This window comes from Prionailurus viverrinus, chromosome A1 (genome assembly GCF_022837055.1).
Source record: "Prionailurus viverrinus isolate Anna chromosome A1, UM_Priviv_1.0, whole genome shotgun sequence".
NCBI classification, from domain to species: domain Eukaryota; kingdom Metazoa; phylum Chordata; class Mammalia; order Carnivora; family Felidae; genus Prionailurus; species Prionailurus viverrinus.
Genome location: NC_062561.1, coordinates 107,312,115 through 107,333,998, shown reverse-complemented (window position 1 = coordinate 107,333,998; position 21,884 = coordinate 107,312,115). Strand labels below are relative to the sequence as shown.

The 21,884-nt window shown below is 40.7% G+C and overlaps 1 protein-coding gene across 1 annotated transcript in view; it reads right to left on the bottom strand.

Moving 5' to 3' along the window:
• ADAMTS19 (ADAM metallopeptidase with thrombospondin type 1 motif 19) overlaps positions 1-17,329 on the bottom strand; it is a 245,646-nt gene extending 228,317 nt beyond the window's left edge. Inside the window, exons 1-2 of the mRNA XM_047868192.1 lie at positions 17,214-17,329; positions 15,926-16,584 (exon numbers count right to left, since the gene is read on the bottom strand). Coding sequence (XP_047724148.1) covers positions 15,926-16,584; positions 17,214-17,286 — 732 coding nt within the window. The 5' untranslated portion in view covers positions 17,287-17,329. The remainder of the gene's footprint in view (positions 1-15,925; positions 16,585-17,213) is intronic.
• Positions 17,330-21,884: the final 4,555 nt, after the last annotated feature.

The following is a 21,884-nucleotide window of genomic DNA, read 5'->3' as shown; positions in this document are numbered from 1 at the left end:
TAGTGAGATTGAGTCCCACACTGGGCTCCTCACTGGAGCGTGCTTGGGATTCTCTCTCCCTTTGCACCTCCCCTGCCTGCACGCATGCATGCTCTCTCTTTCTCTCAAAATAAATTAAAAAAACCCAATTTTGTAAATACAGTTTATAAACTGTAAAGTACTATAAAAACCTATGTTATTATCACAGTAAAAACCATTTACAACACTCTGGTGGTCTTCCATTGTTTTCTCTTCCACTTACATTGTATACTTTTGAAGTCTCCAAGATCAATTTATTATAAAATCCATTTCAGAATTACAGGAGTAGGAGGGTATATAAGCACTGAACAGAATTGAATGTGTATCCTCTGGACGAATAGGTAATGGAAAGAAATGAGAGAAGGATTAAGCAGACAGTTGATTATGCAGTTCCAATATAGAGTCTGATGTATTCTCTTACAAGCCTATGGTGAGTTATTAATAGGTTCAAAACACGTAAGACCATGTGACCACGCACCCAAAAATTGGACACTGTACACTTGTGGAGACTCCACAGCCAAGGGCAAGAGCAGCCAAGTTATTAGAACACTTACTAAAATACTACAACTGAGCTAACTATAGGCAAATACTTTGGAGCTCTCTTAAACCATATTAATGTGCAGCGCTGGACTGTCCCCGGGGATGCTTTAGCATGTTATTCCAAAAGCATTTCAAATAGAAATAACGGGTTTCCACATTCTTAAGCTTAAAACACACTCTAAATATGCACTGGTGGGTTTGCTTCTCCTCTTTCATCTTTCCAGCCACTGACCCCCTTCATGACTCTCCCTCCCTCCAAGGAAGGTTGTGTCAATTCACACAGATTATGTAAACTCATGACGCCTGACAAGGAGAAAGAACTGAAAATGCAAAATAAGCAATCATGGGAATTAAATTAGTAGGCAAACACATTTCTTTAATTTACCATTCTACCAGCTTAAATTTGGACCCAGATTTCAAGTGGTATTTGTAAATATGTCTTGTCCATTTTCCACTGGCCACTCCAAAGCATCTATTCCACCAGAATTCTTGGGCCATCATTGTATTCCTTAAAGCTAAGATTTAAGGTTTACATGGATGAAAATTTGGTTTAATCCTGATACATAGTCAAATTAAGCAGAGGAAATTTAAGCACATTAAAAAAACACCGTAAAGATTTCCTATGTACATCTCCCTACATTATTATTCAACAGCAAAGATTTAAATATAACTATTTGGATATCACTACCTTTTATTTCATGAGCCAGTTTTTCTTCTGGAAAACTGCTGCAACTAGACATTCATAAATGTTCACTTCCTAAAATGACCCCAAGTCCACATTTGCTTTCATATTAAATTTCATCAATTCTAAGATGCTGTCAGTTTTCTGATACACCCCTATGTGACAGCTGCTAAAATGTGAAAAATTATCCATTGGAATTAACTAAATATAGTATTTCTATCTTTTCCTAGGCTTTTTTATATCATTATTAAATTAATGACAAATACATTATCTAAGGGCCTTTATTATCCTAACATTTTCTGACTCATGATTCCTATAGCTGGAAGACATCTGTCTACACTCAGATTATCAGAGAAAGCATACTGCTTTGGTTTTAATAAAAGGCCGTATACTGGAAATCTTGGCTCTGTTTAAATAAACATACAATATTTTGGATATAAGTTTACATTTAGGGAATAACTCTGAGTGTTTGTGACTGAAACCTACTTCCTGAAAAGGATGGTTTAGATTTTGTAGGTTTGTTTGGATTTATTTGTTTATTTGAACCCTGACCCTAACAACTTTTGTCTTTTTCACAGCAGTGGAATATAGGAAGCAGTCCTGCAGTACGATACCTAGATTCACACCCTACTCGTCCAAAGACATGAACTGTAAAGTCTTCTATTTTGTATACCCTACTTGTATAACTCCAAATGACTGGCTTTCCTTGCTCCCATAAATCCTTATTAATTTTAAATATTGTGCACTATAATATGGGCTATCAGTAGCTAATTCTGTTCTTTATCAGTCAACGTGGTGTTCAAAAACCTCCCCTAATGATTGTTCTCATAATAATAATTTCCAGATAGCAAAAAAACTTTTGTGTTGTTTAAGATGGAAATGCTCCCCAAATCGATCTTTAAATACAATTCCTATCAAAGATCCAGCAGACTCTACATTGACAAATTACAAACTCATGCTAAAATTTGTATAGAAATGCAAAGGATAGAGAATAGGCAAAACATTTTTTAAAAAGAAATCAAACTTAAAGTTCCCAAATTCAAAACATATTATAAAGTTACATAAATCAAGACTGTATGGTATTGACATAAGAATAAACATTGGGGGCGCCTGGGTGGCGCAGTCGGTTACGCGTCCGACTTCAGCCAGGTCACGATCTCGCGGTCCGGGAGTTCGAGCCCCGCGTCGGGCTCTGGGCTGATGGCTCAGAGCCTGGAGCCTGTTTCCGATTCTGTGTCTCCCTCTCTCTCTGCCCCTCCCCCGTTCATGCTCTGTCTCTCTCTGTCCCAAAAATAAATAAACGTTGAAAAAAAAAAATTTAAAAAAAAAAAAAAAAAAAAAGAATAAACATTGATAGAGAGAAAGAGAGAGAGAGATAAGGATAAACATATATATAACAAACAGTATTAACAATTCAAATGTAAACTTGCATTTATGGTTGACTTTTGACAAAATTTCCTATGGCATTTCATGAGAAAAGAATAATCTTTCCAGTAAATGGTGTGGAGAGAAAATTGGATATATACACGGAAAGAGATTAATTTGAACCCCTGACCTCACACCATACAGAAAAACTAACTCAAAGTAAGTCACAGACCTAAATATGAAAACCAAAAGTATGGAAGAACACCTAAGCAAGCTATGGGAGAAAGAATAGGCAACTTTGAGTTAGACACAGAGTTATTAGAAGTTATCAAAGCCAAAGTACATTTGATGAAGAAAAAAATGATACTGGATTTTTTTTTCAAAATGTATAAAGATTAGCTTTAGAAGACACCATTAAAAAACTGATCAGAAACACACAGACTGGAAGAAAACATTAGCAAATCATATGTCTGACAAAAGATTTATACCCAAGTATATAAAGAACTCTTAAAACCAAATACTAGAAAGATTTTTTTAAAATCTAATTTAAAATACTCAAAAGATCAGAGTAAACATTTCACCAAAGATGATTTATGAATGGCTACGGGACAGCACATGAAAAGATACTCAACATTGGCACCAGATAAATGCAAATCAAAACCACAAAAAGATCCCACTGTGGAGCCACATGATTAGTTATAATCATAAACAGACAATAATAAGTGTTGTTAAGGATGTGGAGAAACTGGAATCCTAATACGTTGCTGAAGGGAATGCAAAGTGATGCAATACTTAATAAAAGAATTTGCCCAGTTCCAAAAATATTAAATGTAAATTTACCATATGACCTAGCAATTCCACTCCTAGATGTCTATCTTTGGGAATGAATATATATATATGCGCACACACACACACACACACACACACACATATATATGTGTATATATATATATATATATATCTACACAATGACTGTTCATATTAACTATTATTCATAATAGTGAAAGAGTGGAAACAATCCAAATGTCCACAACTTATGAACGGATAAACAAAATGCGGTGTTATATCAACAATGGCTTATTATTCAGCAAGAAAAAAAAATGAACTACTGATTCATGAGACCACACAGATAAGCTTCACAAACATTACACAAAGTTTAATAAGTTAGACACGAGACTGAATTTTATGTTTTCATGTATATGAAATGTAAAGGCAATGCATTGAAACAGAAATTAGATTAGTGGTTGCCTGAGACTGGGGGTAGAAACAGAGTGACCACAAATGTGTAGGAGTGAAAGGGGTGATAGAAATGTTCTAAAACTGGAGAGCAGTGATGGCTGCACAATTCTGTGAATGTACTTGAAGTCACTGCATTGTACATTTGAATGAATTTTAGGGTCTATAAGTCATACCAGAAAAAAAATAGGAGAAAAAAAACATTCACAATGTCCTTTATGTTACATTACAAATAAGGATTTACCCTAGAAAAATCAGCTTGGCACATTCATGAATCTATCTCACTAATGACAAACAATTAGATTCTACTTAGAAAAATTCTTCCATAGGAACTTCCAACCTAGACCCTGATTGTAGGTGCCTGGGTAGCTCAGTCGGTTAAGTGCCCTGCTCTTAATTTTGGCTCAGGTGACAATCTCACAGATTTGTGGGATGGATCCACTCATCACAATTTGCACTGACAGCATGGAGCCTGCTTGGGATTCTCTCTCTCCCTCTCTGTCTCTCCTCGACTTGCGCGTGCATGCATGTGCTCTCTCTCAAAGTAAATAAATTTTAAAGAAAGATACCAATTCAATACTTTTTAAAACATTACTAATTAGAACCACATATTTTGAACTGACAAAATTCTAATTGGATGGAGATCTACAGAGACACAGGAAGTATCTACATTAGTAGACAAAACAGGACACTAAATTCAATTTATTAACAGATTATCTCCACAGTGAATCACTCAGACATTATACTTTGTTAGTTATATTTATGCATAACTGTTAGTTCCATAATAAATGGCTCAAACTTTCTATTTTCTTATTATAAAATATTGAAACGCTATTTATTGTATCTGCAAGCATACAACCAGAGTCAGCAAACAACACAAAGACCCTATGCTAATTATATAGGTAAGTTCCTCGCTCAATAACTGACCTGCCTGTCTATGAACTGGGCACACTAAAATATTTGCTGATAATATAATACTTTTATCATGAAAATGTAGCTATCACATGTTACTTATATACATTCCAAGCCAAGTAATAAGGAAAATACACCATTTGCACCTATCGGATTAGTTGACACAATTATCTGCCTGGCCATTCCTCTTAGCAGGTTAATGTGTTTTGACTGCAAATTCTAATGAGTTTTACAGTACTCTTGACATCCCAGTTCATAGAATGTGAACAAGTAGATAAGACTTGTCATTTTATTTCTGCCATTTGAGATAGCTTACCCTTTGATCCTTACACATCTCCAAGGTCCTCTTAACCTGACCACACTACACTGCGATTCTAGGGTAGGTAACCTCACAAAAAGTTTATAATTTTCTCAATGATTTTCTAATATTCCTCTACAATGAGCCTCAGCCTTCACGTATCCACATATAAACTTGCTGCCAAGGGAGGCCCCTTTCAGTATGAAGGAATGTTTCTTCCTTCGTTGCTGATAAACTTTATTTCATTACAATAAGTATTGTAAAACATGTGGGGTAAGTGTCCTGCTAGATTACCCAGAAAACTGTTGATGACAGTTTATAGTAATTTAGCCTTTGTTGACTTCCAAATTCTGGAATGGGAAACAGGTTTCAGGTTCTGTATACTTTTTCACCTAAAGAGTAGGAAAACATTCATCCTGGCATAAAGGTCCCATTATACCCCCTCCCAACTAGTTCACATTTATAGCTTGTTTAATAACGATTTGAAATCCATAAAATCCTTTCCAGCTCAATGGCATCTGAGTGGGTTCCTAGGAGGATATTAAAGGGAAGGACAGAAGGTATCCAAGTTCACTATAAGAGCTACCAAAGAGTATTAAAATTCATTCAAGACACCTAGGGTGTAAAGTTTGGTGGATGTAAATCTAGTCATTAAAGATCCTGAGTGCTGGAGTTTTCAAAGCACTTAAAATTCGAATGGCTGCCCTCAAATACTAGTTTGCACAAGAATTACCTTGGATTCTTTTAAAATGCATTTCTTGAGTTTGAGGCCCAGTATGGGATTCTGATATAAATGGAGAATTCCCAACTCCCTCAGTCTCACTCCCACTACCATGATTTTGATAAAGCTGTCTGCACACCAGGCTTTAAGAAAGAGAGCACCGAGAAGGGTGAGCAAAGAGCCAATGACGTAGGCTCACTGCAGTAAGTGGTTATGTATTTTATTCTATTATATTTTAGTTTAGTTTAGTTATTTATTAGTAGTCATGTATTTTAAACAAAGCCAGGCAGAAGTAAGGGGAAAGAAGGAAGAAAGAAAGAAAGAAAGAAAGAAAGAAAGAAAGAAAGAAAGAAAGAAAGAAAGAAATCCTGGGGCAAAACATCTTTATGTGCTTGTGAAGAAAAAACAAATGCTGAGGTTTTTTGGGTTTTTTTTTTTTTTACTGGAAAGCAACAGGAAAGTAGAAGATGTTAAATAATGCCAAAACTGGCCTGGGCTCATCAGCTCCATTCCCTCCCTGCTCCTCTGAATGAAAGCCTAAACAGTTAATAATTTATTACAGATATGTGCACATTAATTATGAAATGAAATGGAGTTTCTCTTGTTGGAAAAGTCAAGTACAAAACTCTCTAACCCCCGAGGGCCATCTCAACACCGTCATGCAATAATTTTGCACAAATATCTGGGTAGCATTAAAATGGCTTAGTTCCCATTTTCTCACTTCTCTCAGTCTAGGGCTTGGCACGAGAATAAAGATGAGATGGAGACAAGATGATGTGCTCGCCATGGCTGCACCCTAAATGCACTCTGAAGCAAGTTATGGTCCTCGCTTAGCTAAGGGAATCTCAAAATTTCCTTTCAGGAAACCCCCCAAATCATAATCCAAGAGGGACTACTGGTTTGTCCCACTGCCTCAAAATAGGTCAAGATCACTTTCCTAACTTAAAGGTACTTCCTGTCAATCAGGAACTTGGAACTCCTCTCATTATTCTTTACTTGGTAAACAGAAACCCATAAAACCATCCAGGGTAAAAATGTAATTGCAAGTAAGCAGCAACACTCAATTGAATTGTGCATGAGCTCAATAAAAATGTGCTGATTTAGGGTTGCATAAAAATAGCTAAAGGCTCCCGTAAAGAACTTCCTGAATTTAAAAAAGTATATCATAGGTCAGCTAATAAATTTCAAATAAATACATAATATTAATATTTAAGAAGCAAATATTATTAAGCAAAATTTCTTCTCATAAAATTGGTCCATGCCTGACTTCTCTCCAGATATTAAGACATACATTAATACAGGATTAAAGAATTTATTGACCTTTAATGTACAATGTCAATGCATCAGTGTGATGATTCTTATTAGAATTTTTTTATCGGAATTCACCGTATCGTTTCCTTAAATAAGAATGGAGCATCTGCACACTCTACACACGGAAACTTCTCTCATGCATCACCACTGGCAGAACCATCATCATCCACACCGTTCTGAATTGTGAACCAGAGACCATACAGAATGCCTTAAAGAGATGTGTTCTTCAAGTTAATAAAGACACTGAACACTTCCTAAATCAGAGAATTGTAATGGACCCAGGGAAGTCAAGAAGTTGAGGCAGAGAAACAGCTCCTTTAAGACTGTGAATACATTGAAGAAAGGAATTATTTCTTTTCTCTTTATGGTCTCTGGGCATTCAGCACAATATATAGATGTAACTAGCCCACTAACAATGAATACTTATAATGTTCTGCTCTTAAAAACAACACTGCAATGAGTAGGCTTATATGTAAATCTTCTGCACACATATGAATATTCCTGAAAAGAAGTGTAAGCACATTTAAAATGTAAGTACATACAATGCAAAAGGCTCTCACAATTAGCTCTCCTACAATGCATAAGATAAGGTGTTCCCCAAGCATCGGCCCTGGATATTATTAGTTTGCATAATTTGTGCCAATCTAATGAACCAGAAATGATGTTTGAGGAAATTCGCTTTTACTAGCTTACCAATAAATTTGAAAATAATTGTGAATGTTTACTTGATACTTATGTTTCCTCTTTTGCATATACACTAAAAAGTGACTATTTATGGATGGTAAGTTAACAGATAATATATTTTGTATATTTTCTAAACTTTCTATACTCAGCATGTATTATTTTGTTATTAACATTTATCTTTTCAAAACACTAATATAAAAAAAACTCTGGAATTAGAAATGAAAAAGACTAAAACTCTAACAGAAAAATGAATAGAAGGGATGCCTGAGTAGCTCAGTCAGTTAAGTATCCAACTCTTGGTTTTGTCTCAGATCATGATCTCCTGGTTTGTGAGTTCAAGCCCCACGTCCAGCTCTGCGCTCACAGTGCGGAGCCTGCTTGGGATTCTCTGCCCCTTTCCCACTCATGTTCTCTCTCTCTCTCAAAATAAATCAATTAAACTTTTAAAAAGTTAGTACAAGATATGAACAGTACATTTATAGGAAAAGAATAAAAATATGAAAACATGCGCAGCCTCACCAAAAATACACAAAAACTATAGATTAAATCTATATTCAGATAATATTCCTATTAGATTTCACCAATATTAATATCTTTAGTAACACCCATACCAGCAAAAGCACAGGGGAAATATATACTCTTATATTCTGCTGGCCTGAGAATATAAAGTAATACCACCTCTGTGGGGTACGATCAGGCAACATCACCCCAAATTACCAATATCCATGCCCTTTGACAAAGAGTTACATTACATAGGCAAAATGGCATTTCTACAGAGTCTTATTTATTTAGCACTGTTCATAATAGGAAAACATTAGAATCAATCAAATGTTCATCAACACCAAACTGACTAAATACATTATGGAATGTACTTGCAATCACACAAAATGAAACTACCCAAAAAAGAAAGAGGAATCTCTCTGTGCACACATGTATATGTGTATCAATAATGTAGACTTAAAAGCTATAAATTGATATATACATATTTATTTGCTTATGCATCAACTGCTTCTAGATCCTACAGTGGAAACTAATAACCCTACCTACATCTAGGAAGGAATATAGTAAAAAATGGAGAAAAGGTGTTGGAAGAAGACTTCATTGCATATCTTTTTGGGGATTCTGTTTGGTAAAGTTTGAATCATTATAATTTTGAAAATGATTACATTTTGCCTTTAGGTTTGAATGGTAGTTTGGCTCTTAACTATTGAGAACAAACATGGTTACCAGAGGGAAGGTGGGGGGGGGGGGTTGGGGATGGGTAAAATAGGTGATGGGAATTAAGGAGGCAATTGGGATGAGCACTGGGTGTTGTATATAAGTGATGAATCACTAAATTCTACACCTGAAAGTAATGATACACTGGATGTTAACTACCTGGAATTTAAATAAGAACTTGAAAAAAAGTTGAATGGTAGTTTGGCTGAGTACAGGATTCAAAATCACATTTCCTCAGAACACTGAAACACTCATGAGCCCCTGGCGTCCATGTGACATTCATTCCATTATAGATCATCATTCCTTTATTAAGCTTGTAGAATTTTCTCTTTGACTTTCTAATATTCAATGTGTCTAGGTATGGGTCTGTACTTATGCTTCTCTGAGCTTGGTGATGCATCCTTCTATCTGAAGGTGCATGTCTTCCTGTATCCCTGGAAATGAGATTATGATACAAAAGAAAAAAAAACAAACAAACTCTGCTAACCTCTACCTAACCATTATTGGTTACATCAGCAAATCAACTCGAATCATTGAATTAAATAACACTCCACACGCCATCTAGAAAATATGATCACTGAGGCATGCCACATGCAGAATGTGCAAAGCTAGTAGATTCCTCCCTTGTCTTGCTGCATGCAATTATTTCCACCAATCAGCCTGGATGTTTACCAAGAATCAGCTGCATCTGTTTGAACTCACATAGGTACAACATTTTGTAATCATGTAATCTAATGGAACACTAAATATTTAGCAGTGAAATAGGAGTGTAAAGTCGTCTTTGCTTCCATGAAAATTTTGGAAAAACTTGAGAAAGGTAAGTCGCTAAAAGAAAACTGCTCTAATTTTATTTGGGATGAAACAATTGTAAAAGATCTGAAACATTTAGAAGTCAGTTGGATTTGTCTTCAGTTTTTCTTCCAAATATAGAAACCTATATTGGGAATTGGTTTGTATGCATGCTGAGTAAGGCTCACCTGGAATACCAGTTATCTGACCTACATTCAAAGTATCTGGCCTCACATCCAAAGCTTGGCTGATAAATATAAATATATATATATATGTATATATTATATATATATATATACACACACACATATGTGTGTGTGTGTGTGTGTGTGTGTGTGTGTGTGTGTGATTTAACTTAGAATAAAATGTTTAGGGTACTTTGCATTCATTTAAAAAATTCTATCCTTTAAATGCGTAGAAGTAAAGAATCAGATATGTGTGCAAAGTTTATCCAATGATAAACATGGACTTACTTATAAAAATGAAAAATTGGAAACAACAGAACATTGGTGAAAAAAATTATAGTACATTCACACACAAAAAAAATCCCACCCTTTCACTTATTTTTAAAAGTTAACTGCTATTAAATTTGAAGCATCTAGATCTATGATTCATGGCTCACAACTTTTCTTTCATATTGTGGACCCATTTGATTGAACATTTATATTATGTTCTGGGATAATTTCTGGGCTTGATTTTCTAGGTTAGAAATTTACTTGTCAATTCACAGATGGAGTTTTTAATTCTAATAACCACTTATTTTTAGATCCATTGTATCTAGTCATTTATTCTGGATAGCAGCTGTTGCTGTATGTTTTAAATTTACTTTTTCCATGAATATATATCCATTCTTATACTTCCATTAAAGTATCTTATCTATTCTTTTTTTTTAAGTTTTTTTAATGTTTATTTTTGAGAGAGAGAGAGAGAGAGAGAGAGAGAGAGACAGTGTGTGAGCGGGGGAGGGGCAGAGACAGAGGGAGACACAGAATTCCAAGCAGAGTACAGATTCCGCTGTCGGCATAGAGACTGACGTGGGGCTCGAACTCACAACCCACAATATTATGACCTGAGCCGACATCGGACGCTTAATCAACTGGGCCACCCAGGCGCCCCACTTATTAATTTTGTTGCCTCATGTATTAACTTGCCAGAGTTTGAGGACTCTCCTTTATATGGTTCATTTTCTTAGATTCATGGGTGTCAGCTCGTATGTTTTTGGTTTCCCTGCTGTCCTATCTGTTGTGACTCCTCCAGTTATTTGGCAAAAGAGGTGAGACGTTCTGCTGGATGCAGGGTGCCAACAGATCATCTATGGAGGAGGAGACCCTGTGTCCTCTGGTGTCACCAACATGCCCAGGAAGGCTCTGCCTTTACCCTCTCTGACCTTGTGTAGGCACACACATTTGGCTTCCATGGATTGTCATAACCAGACATGAAAAAAATCCAGTGCCACTTCTGCTCCGTGTTCCCGCAGTTCTGTTAGAACCCCCACCATTCACAGATGTTTCCTAATGTCTCTGTGTGTTCCATTAATCCAGTCCACACTGTTGTCAGTCTTCCAAGAGATAGTCAGCACGTCTAATGGCATTTTTTTATAATAATGCTTTAGATTTATTTAGAAGATCATTTCTGTCATTCCTAAGATTTGGCTTGAACAAAGAAGATAGATGTGTGAGGTCAATCTGCAATCTTTACTTTTTTCATTTGGATGTCAATTCCATTTCGTCTTCCCAGTTTCCCTCCTGCATGAACATTCCCCGGACCCTCCCCTTACACTCTCTCCTCCTGCCTTAGTACTGGTACCCAATAAAGTGTCTTGGCCGAAATGGATACCCTAAAATATTTCTGTTCATAACTTGCTGTGGCATCAGATAGTGTGGGATTAAAAAAAAAAGGCATAAACTGCCAAAAAAAATTGAATTTATACAGGGCAGCAGATTCTGTATAAAGACCTAATCAAAACAATTACTGTATAAAACTTAAAAATTAAGTGCATACAGTTTTAGTAGTCACTCTTTATAATCCTGGAAGAATAATCCCAATATTAGTGATAATCATTTCCATAGTCCATTTAAAGGGAACCATAGGCAATTGTGTACCGATCTAGTTTAGTTTAGCACACCTCCTTAGGTGTGCTTTAAAAACAAACAAACAAACAAACCACAATGTGTTAATTTTGAGCCAACATCATTGTTGCACTCTTTCATAAAAATTAATTTGGGGATGCCTGGGTGGCTCAGTCCGTTGAGTGTCTGACTTTGGCTCAGGTCATGATCTTGCAGTTCGTGAGTTTGAGCCCTGCGTCAGGCTCTGTGCTGACAGCTCAGAGCCTGGAGCCTGCTCTGGATTCTGTGTCTCCTCCTCTCTCTCTGCCCCTCCCCTACTCATGCTCTCTCTCTCTCTCTCAAAAATAAATAAACATTAAAAAAATTTTTTTAAATTAATTTGTTGCTTTTTTGTATTTTAATTTTTAGAGATTGTAATTTAAAACAAAATAAAGTATTACACATGCTGCATTTTATTCAGTGGTTTTTACTGGGTGCCTAACTCAAAACCAGGTATCTTGCAAATGCTGTGGACATGGAAAGAAAGGAATAACACAGCACCACCAAAGTACTTGGGGCATACCTACATTTGTACCTATCTCAAACTATTGTATTCCCCTGTTGCCATTTGTCACTGACCAGCCAGGCTGGGAGCTCCTTGAAACATATCAAGGCTGCTTCATCTTCTTTTTGTATTCTCTGTATCTGCACAATACTTTGCTCAGAAGACTTGTAGGGGCGCCTGGGTGGCGCATTCGGTTAAGCGTCCGACTTCAGCCAGGTCACGATCGCGCGGTCCGTGAGTTTGAGCCCCGAGTCGGGCTCTGGGCTGATGGCTCAGAGCCTGGAGCCTGTTTCCGATTCTGTGTCTGCCTCTCTCTCTGCCCCTCCCCCGTTCATGCTCTGTCTCTCTCTGTCCCAAAAATAAATAAACATTGAAAAAAAATTAAAAAAAAAAAGAAGACTCGCTCAATAAATCTTTAATTGCTTAGTATTATGATATTTATGGACCTAATTGGTCTAATATGGCTGAAATAAGATTATTGTTCAATATTAGAGACTAATAAGGGGAAAGAGAAATAGTAAGAACACTTCAAACAGAAATAGTAAGAATACTTCACATATCAGTTGCTAGACAAATAGAATTTGCGCATTTTGTAAATAGGAAAAACGAGATCCAGAAAGATTAAATACTTTGAAGAGGCATCACCTAGCCATGTACCCAAAATATCTATTCTAGCACTTTTCATTTCACAGCACAAGTTAGACTCATATCTGGAGAATGAACTGGCCAACCTTATAAACGTTTACCACTTTGCAATCCTGGATAGCTGATGATCTATTTCCTTTGATAGAGAGTTTGGGATCTTTTCAAATAGGTAGTAATCCAAAAGGCATTGAGTTCAGGCACCAGAAGGCAAAACTAGCTGCTGAGAGGAGATGGGGGAAGGTAGACTTAGTTATCAGCTCTTTTCTAAGCAACTAATAATCAGAAAGCTTTTACGTACTGAAAAAAAAAAACTGTTGCAAAAGAAAAGCCGTTGCATTTATAAATAATTCACCCCTATAGAAAGTCACCATGACTCCCCACATTAGAATTACAGGATCAGAGAATTCTGGAAATACAAAAGAGCAAGTACATAGCCGTTTGATAATCAATAGTTAGAAAGAACCTGTATTCCAGCAGACAAGGCTTTTGAGGTCTGATCTCACCAGACATTTTAGGATCATTTCCCCTTATTGCACCTTCTGGCCTTAATCATAGGAGATTCTTATTTTCATTCCTTTGGTAAGTGTGCACTTTTAAATCTTCAACATCACTCCTCTACCCAAAACACTCTTCAGCCCCATACTACTTGGGTAATGCCTCCTGATGCTTCAAAACTCTTAAATTCTGTCTGCTTTGGGAAGCCTTCCCTGACTCCCCAAACTGGATTTTACCTCAGGCATAAGATTTGATTCATCATGTCACTGTCCCAAGGATACCTGTGTCATAACCACTTGTGTATAATGTCTTTCTCCTAATCTGTAAGTCCCCAATGCAGGATGTAGGAAACATTTAACATCTAATAGAATTGTAATTCTATCCTCCAGTTTTTAATTAAACCATTCAATCCTCTAATTTTACTAATGAACACTGAAGCCCAGAGAGGTAAGACTTGTCAATTGTCAGAGTACAAGCCAATGTCAGAGCTCAGATAACAAATTATGCTCTCTTTCCTAATTCACCCTCATAAGGGAAAAAGGGCTGGCATGGTAGAGTCTGGAGTAACAAACGCACTCTTCTTGGCTATCTGCCTAACTTTTTACTCAAAAGTCTGACTGCTATACTGTATTGCTGGCAACGTCAGATTTCCTCAATAACAAAGACTTCCCAGTTCAGAACATATACATATGTGGCTAATAGGAAAAGTGAGCAAAAGTCCAACATGATAAACAGGGAGGTATGTCAAACTCCTGTTCAGTCTATGAAAAACCTACTCATAATTTTAACTTTGCTCCCTTAAGTATGGAGAGAAGGCATAGCTCATTTGGAAAATCTGACCAAAAGCCCACATTTCAACACAGTGAAATGCTTTATCCCCTATTGCTTCTACCACACCAGGAACTTTCTATAAGTAATTATTTAATCTCTAGCCAAAAACTAGTGGACAATGAAATCCCCACAAAATGTTTCCCCCAGTGAAGTGTTCAAACATCAGTTCCACAAAAAACATTTTTAAAAGCTTTTCATGTAATTTTTCCATGCCAACTTTTTTCACTCATGGCTACAAATGTCCATATTTGAATATTCATCATTATGAGCATCTGGTAAAATATAGCCCTGTCCAGCAATTTACATCATTTGACTATAAGACCTTAGGAGGGCATAGGTAAAAATTTCCAGTTTCATTTTGTCTGGATTTTTAACCATCTTTTTCCACTTCATGGCTTTGGGTGGTTTTGATTGCACTGATATTTTCTGCTCTCCATTACTATTGGGTTTTTCTACCAATGAGCAGGTTGCTTTCAGACAAGTCCTTGTGGACTTCATCAATGGCTCACTAGAAATGGCAGAATGAAGCCACAAATCACATTAGTGTTTTCAATATCTTGTGGGTTTTGCCTTAAACCAGTAAATAAAGGCCACAATGGTGACGCCCCCATAATAAGGTGGATGTACTTAATGCCTGTGAACTGTACATCTACCAGCGGTTAAGATGGTAAGTTTCATGTTATGTATACTTCACCACAAAGTAAAGGCCAACTTACAGGAGGTAACAATTTTCCCAAAACGTGGGTCAAGACGGAGGAGGGAAAATCCAATGACGATCTCTACTGTTCAGATACAGCAAATGAGTTTTACTTTGCAGTTCCAACAGACCTCTAAGCAAGGCTCCCAACCCTACTACTTTCTTCTGTGGAGTGGACAACAGGACAGCCAACTACTGCCAAATGAAATGCAAACCTCACAAACGGAGAGTTAACCCATAGAATCATGCATGACCCTTTGCATACTGACTGGGTTCTAAGGTCATGGATGACTCCGCAGCTCCGAACCTTTCAGTTACTTCTCAACTCCTGTCCCTCACAGAACACTGAACAGGTGTCCAGTGTGGCTGTGCATGTGTTTAAATTGTAGACAGCTGTCAGAATGTAACTCCCTAGAGGATTACAGTGTTCTGACAATTTTGAAGGACATGAAAAAAAAAATGAGATAATAAATGCGGAACTGGTGGTGGGGTGGGAGGGGGCAAACATGGAGAAGATTCCGCAGTGAGCAAATTGGTTGTCTTCCAAACTCCTAAAAGAAGCCACGTGGTGGGCTTATTTTGGAAAACACAAAGCAGCAAAACCAGCAGGAAGAGTTACCCCGAGGCAGTTTGATGCCGTGTCCGGAAGAAACGTGTAACCATATAGGAGAAGGCTGTTAATGCATCCCATTAGCCTTCCGATTCACTGAATGCCCTTGGAGATGTTCAGCGGGAGGTAAATGGAAGGCACTACTGCGTGGTGCAGACTACGGTGAATGAAGTTCAGGGTGCATGCAAACCAGCCCGGTCTCTAAGGGGAGAGGGAGGAGTGGCGGGAAAGTGGAAAGCTGGGGAAGGAAGAGCGCTTACCAGGCCACCTCCACAGGTGCTGAAAGAGGCCAGCGAGCCAGGGTGCTGCAGCACCGCCCCGGTGTAGAAGCAGGAGGCGTCGGGCGGCGCCGGAGGGCGCCGGGCCGCTGCTGCCAGCGTCGGGACGGGGCCCGGACTCGGCCGCTGCTCCACCGCGAAGCGCGGCGCCAGGAAGCGGCCATCTCTCCGGAGCAGCAGGTACAGGTCCCGGGAGAAGGCCGGGATCCGCAGCAGTACCTCGTCACCGTCCGACTCGGCTTCCTGGGCCGGGGGAGGAGACGGGGGTGGCTGTGGGGGCGGCGGCTGCCACGAGGCCGGGGCGCCCGGGGACAGGGCGGCAGCCCCACCGGATCCCCGCGGCAGCTCCTGCGATTCGAACTCCTCGTCCTCCTCGCCCGCTGGCGGCGACGGCGGCCGAGGTCGGGGCCGGGGTGCGGACTGGCCCTCGGCGGGCTCTCCCGGCGGCGCCGGGGCCACCGAGCGCACCTCGCGGGAGCTGCCGGCCGCCTGAGTTCGGGCGCCTCCGCCGCCCCCAGCGCCGCGCACCCAGCCCGGGTCCGCGCTGCCCCCGCTGCCGCCCGCCGCATCCACCGGCTCCCGGCGCCAGAGTGCAGGAAACACGACTTCCCACTCCTCGCGGTCGGGGGTGAACTGCAGCCCTGCGGGCGGGGCAGACAGAGAAGTGCGGGGCTTAAAGTGCCGCGGTTCCAGTAGCACAAGCATTCCCAGGCTCACACTCGGTTCAGACACAAGGCTCTCGTGTTAATGCGCTGGAGACCACCCGTCTAGCCCCTGAAACTCTTGCAACCCCTGAAGCCTTGCGATCAGATTACAAACCCCGGCATTTTCAAAATAAAAGTACGATTATACGGGGGGAGGGGTGACGGAGTGGGGCAGCAAAGTTTGGTGACAGCACTTGGTTGTGGAAGGTAACCCAGTGCAAAGACTCCAACACAGATAAATTATTTTCTTAAGTGTATGTCAGAGCAAAGCGTCGCTATCAATTTCTGTACTTCCCCATTTTCCTCTAGGTGCTGTAATCGTACCTTTGCAAAGATTTCTCCTCTCATTAGAGGAAGGCTGACCACGCCAGGATGTTTAAAATGAGGTCGAGAGAAGTGCACTTCGCTCGCGAGCGTGACCCTCTCATCTGCACCCGCACGGTTTTTATTGCTACCCACTGAGCCCTGCTCGCCGCGCACCGGCTGCACCAGCCCTGCCCGCCCGTGCGTTCTCGGTTTCCGCCGGGGAAGTTGGAAAGCAAGCCCAAAGTCTCGGGAGAACTTACCTGAAACGATCCCATTCGACAAGACCCCCAGCTGGTAAAGGAGGCAGCAGCAGCAGATGTGAGTAAGGCGCATCTCGCGGCTCTTTCCGGGACCGCGCTCCCGCGGCCGCGGCTCCTTGCCCCGCGCGCGCCTCCTTGCGCGATCCACCGCGGGCGCCGCCGCCTCCCCGGAGCGCAAGGAGGCCGGGCGGCGAGTTTGCCCGGGCCCTTTGTCTGCCGGGGGTGGGAGGGGGGTGCTGTGTGACTCCGAGAGGCTGCCCGAGCCCGGGCGGGGGGGGGGGGCAAGGGGGGGTTGAAGGGGGGGGCGAGGGGGGGGGGGAGGAGCGGGGGCAGGCAGCGCCGCGGCCCCGCAGCGCTTTGGCTCCCTGGCGAATTAGGTGATGAGTCTATTTTCTGTGTTCTGGACGCTGCGAGAGTTTCCGGAGCCCCACAGGATAGACCCACAGTCAGGAGCGAGCCGGCCGGCGCAAGGCTGGCAGGGCTGCCTCAGGACAGGCGGAGGACTGCCCCGCGCGGGCAGGAGCGCCGTGGTGTCGGAGCCGTGGCTCGCCGCCTGCACCCGCGCGGAACTGCCAGGGGCTGGTGCCGCAGTCCCAGCAACCTGGCGTGTGCCTCGCTCCGCACGCGCGGGCCGCGACCTCTTACCCCGAGAGGCGCGGGAGGGAATTTGTGGCGGGATGAGGAGGAGACGCGACTCGCGAGGTGGGTGTGGAGGAGAAAAAAGTCAAGCAGACCTGACAAGAAAAAGGGAGCACGGGGTGCCCGCCCGGAGTGACTTTGCGGGACAAAGGTCCCAGAACACCACACACGTGCTGACACACCCAGTTGGGGTGGGGACCCAAATTCCCTCACCTGACTTCTGATTGGCCACTCCGACAGGCCGATTTGCATTCTCGCTCAGCACCCACTCCCACCCTCACCCCCTAGCTGAGGTGTGTGCAGGTAGAAGTGCCTCTCCAGTCCATCCCACCGCCTAGTGCCGCCCCCCACCCCATCCTCACGTCACACAAAGCAAAACTTACTGCAGGCTTGAGCACAAAGCTGTGGCCCGCTTTCCAAAGACCTTTGATTTTTCTATCCATCTTTGTCTGTAGGAATTTTCTAAGGCTGCAGTTAATGTAATTCGTCATGGAGGGTGCTTCAAAGGTTCCCGGGACAGCAGACACCCTGACATTTCAGAGCCCCTTATCCCACCTTATCTTTCCGGCTTCCCATTCATCATTGCTATCAATTTTCCTCCCCTCCCCTTCACTTGCTCACACACACACACACACACACACACACACACACACTCTCTCTCTCTCTCTCTCTCTCTCTCTCTCTCCCTTCCCCTCTCTCTTGTAAAACAAGGGTGGGATTAAAGGGACTGACATTAATATTGTACGCTAAAGATCACAGATAAAGTGAGATTATTTTGTCTCTTACCCTTTTGTACATTAAAAAATATATCTTTTTGTTATTTCTGTCTTTGAGGGGAAGTTTAACCTTAAATATGCTTGCTTCCTTTGTTACAGATCTACATGGTACCCAGTCCCTTTTCCACACCTCTTCCTTGGCCACATCAAACCTTTCACATCAATCTCAAGGGTGATTGATCTAACCTGATATATGCATCCTCTGGACTAGGCCAGTCACCTAGAAATGAGTTAATGCAAATCAGTTATTTTTTTTTTTAATTCCAGCAGGAGATTGGTTCCCCACTTCCTTTGTTATTTTACCTTCCGCTCTCCGTGTCAGAGGTGACTACTATGCCTTTAAGGAAGGCAGACTATCTTATTTCAAAGGAAAGCCATTGTTTGAATAAGCTGAGTCTTAGAATACTTTCTTTGAGTTGTCCTGAGTTTAAAAACAAATACGAAGACACTCTAGGTGTGTTTGTCAAAAGTTCTCTGCCTCCAAACCTTGTCTTATAAAATCTCAAAAACCAGAGTAACTAGGGTGGGTGTGGATTTCTAGACATTCAAGAAATATCTGGGTTACTTAGAAACCTACACACTCCTTTTTATGGGACTCAATTATACAGACTTAAAACTGGGCAAGAAATCAAAGGCAATTTATTTTTAACAAATAGAATGAGTTATTAAGACAGAAGCTAGTTGTAATGAAACATCTCCACTAGGATATAAGTCTTAAATGTCTCATCTAATTTGAACAACAATGACAACAAAAATATGAGACTAAAATTGCAGAAGGAATGCATATTAAATTGTCTGTATTTACCAGAATACATTTGTGATTCTTTAAAAATGATTAAATTAAATATACTCAGAAGCACAGGTCACCAATATAAGTTCCTTTCTCTGTCCTTTTTTGTCCCTACTGACACATGATCCCTGATTGTCATGGAAAGGTTTGCCTAACTCCCCGCTAGCTATAATCTTTCTCCCATTTGAAATACTGTTATAATTTATTTGTATGTTTTCTAAGGCTTTTTAAATCGTTTGGTTTGTGTACATTATGTACATATTTCTTCTTCTAGACTTTTTTTTTGGAAAGTTAGGATTTCTTTTACATATCTTTTTAAAATTTTTAAAAAGATTTTATTTTTAAGTAATCTCTATACCCAACATGGGTCTTGAACTCACAACCCAGACATCAAGAGTTGGGTGCTCTACTGACTGAGCCAGCCAGGCACCCCTCTTTTGTAGATCTTTTTTTTTTTCAGAACACACTGCCTAGTTCAATGATTTACTCTGAATAGGTGTAGAAATTCTAAGGAGATTCTCTACGATCATTTAGAAGATGAGAGAAATTGATTTCTGTAGGGGATTTTATTCCAATTTCTTAATCCAGAATTACAATACTAACTCTGTTAGTGATCACCCACTATCAGCATGATTTATCTGACTTACAGAGAGAACGAGCCTAACAGAAAAAGAACTTGTAGGAAGTTTTTGTGCTCTAGCTAAAGAGACTTAGATGTGCAAATAAGAACATCAGTTAAAGTGGGTTTGAGTGTGTATGTAAGTATGTGAAAGAAAGAACTAGCCTGATTTGGGATTGAGTAAATTGTGCACAGTGAAATAAAGGAAAAAAGGCAGGACTGTGACATGTGTGTGTGTGTGTGTGTGTGTGTGTGTGTTACTAACCTCAGAGAGAAGAAAAGAGCAGCTGGAAAAAATATGTTGGTTAAGACAGGTCACTACATATGTCACCAGATGGTAGCTAGCATCAACCAAGCTCAGCTTTTGTGGGGTGGAGGTAAGTGACAAAGCATCAGAGTAAGTGGAACCAACTGTTCTTATACACAAGGTGCTCACATGTTGCATTTTATAAACCATGCTTCTCTACATAGAAAGTTGGCTTTGATGCCTTCAGCCCTTCCTCATTCTCTCGACTCACTGGCCCTAAGCCTCTCCCAACTTAAAGCTAATCTTAAGTCCTTTCCCCTCCACAACACCTTAAAATATTAGAAAAAAACAAGAACCCGTTCACTGAGTTGCCTGAAGAGGCTTCGGCACCAGAAGGAGAAATCCAAACAGAGCCATGAAGATGAGTTGAGTAGAGAAGACACAGCAAGATGACTAGAATTTAGAGGCCAGAGTACCAGAGCTACATATTGAGTATAATAGTTTTCTACTGAGACATAACAAACTCAGCAGTTTAAAACAGTAAACATTTATTATCTCACTCTGTTTCTGAGGATCAGGAATCTAGGAGTAGCTTACCTGGATAATTCTGGCTCAGGGTCTCTCACTAGACTGCAGTCAAACTCATGTCCAGAACTATAGTTTCTCAAGACTTAACGGGACATAGAGGTTCTATTTTCAAAATCACATGGTTTTTGGCTGGAAACTTGCCACCTGGACCTCTCCACTGGCCGCGCATTGCATGTGTCCTCTGGGAATAAGTGATTCAAGAGAGAGAGTGCACCCACAGTGGAAAGTTGGTCTTTTTATAAAAAGACCCCATCTTGAAAATGGCATACCATTACTTCTTCCGTATTCTATTCATAAGAAGCAAATCACTAAGTCCCAGCCCACAGTGAAATGAAGAGCACTCAAAGAATGTATGGGCATATTTTAAAAACCATCGGGGGTGGGGAAGAGCCTGGGTGGCTCAGTCAGTCAAGTGGCTGACTTTGGTTCAGGTCAGGATCTCAAAGTCACTGAGGTGGAGCCCTGTGTCGGGCTCTGTGCTGACAGCTCAGAGCCTGGAGCCTGCTTCGGATTCTGTGTCTCCCTCTTTCTCTCTCTCTCTCTGCCCCTTCCCCACTTGTGCACTAGCTCTTGCTCTCTCTCTCTCTCTCTCTCTCCCTCAAAAATAAACATTAAATGTTTTTAATATAAAAAAATTTTAAAAATATCAGAGGGCATTTATGCCCCCTGACCATAAATTATTTGCATTCCTTCCCTGTGCAGAATGTGTTCATCCCTTCCCAAGGCCCTCAAAAGGCTGATCCTATGAAAGCAGCCCCTCAATGTTCAGAATCTCTCTCTGTAAATCACATGAGGTGTGCATGAATGTTTTCAGCATTGTTCATTAGGTAGAGCTCCTTGAATTTAGTCTTTCTTCTTCTACAGACTTGTGACACTATAGGAACAGTATATTTGCCACCCATACATCCAACATACTGTGGTGAGACAGGCAGGGACAGCTGCCATAGACGTTTCTGTTTACAAGGGAGGAAAAGAGGAAGCACAAAGGAGACACTGGCTCAGGCACAAAGGG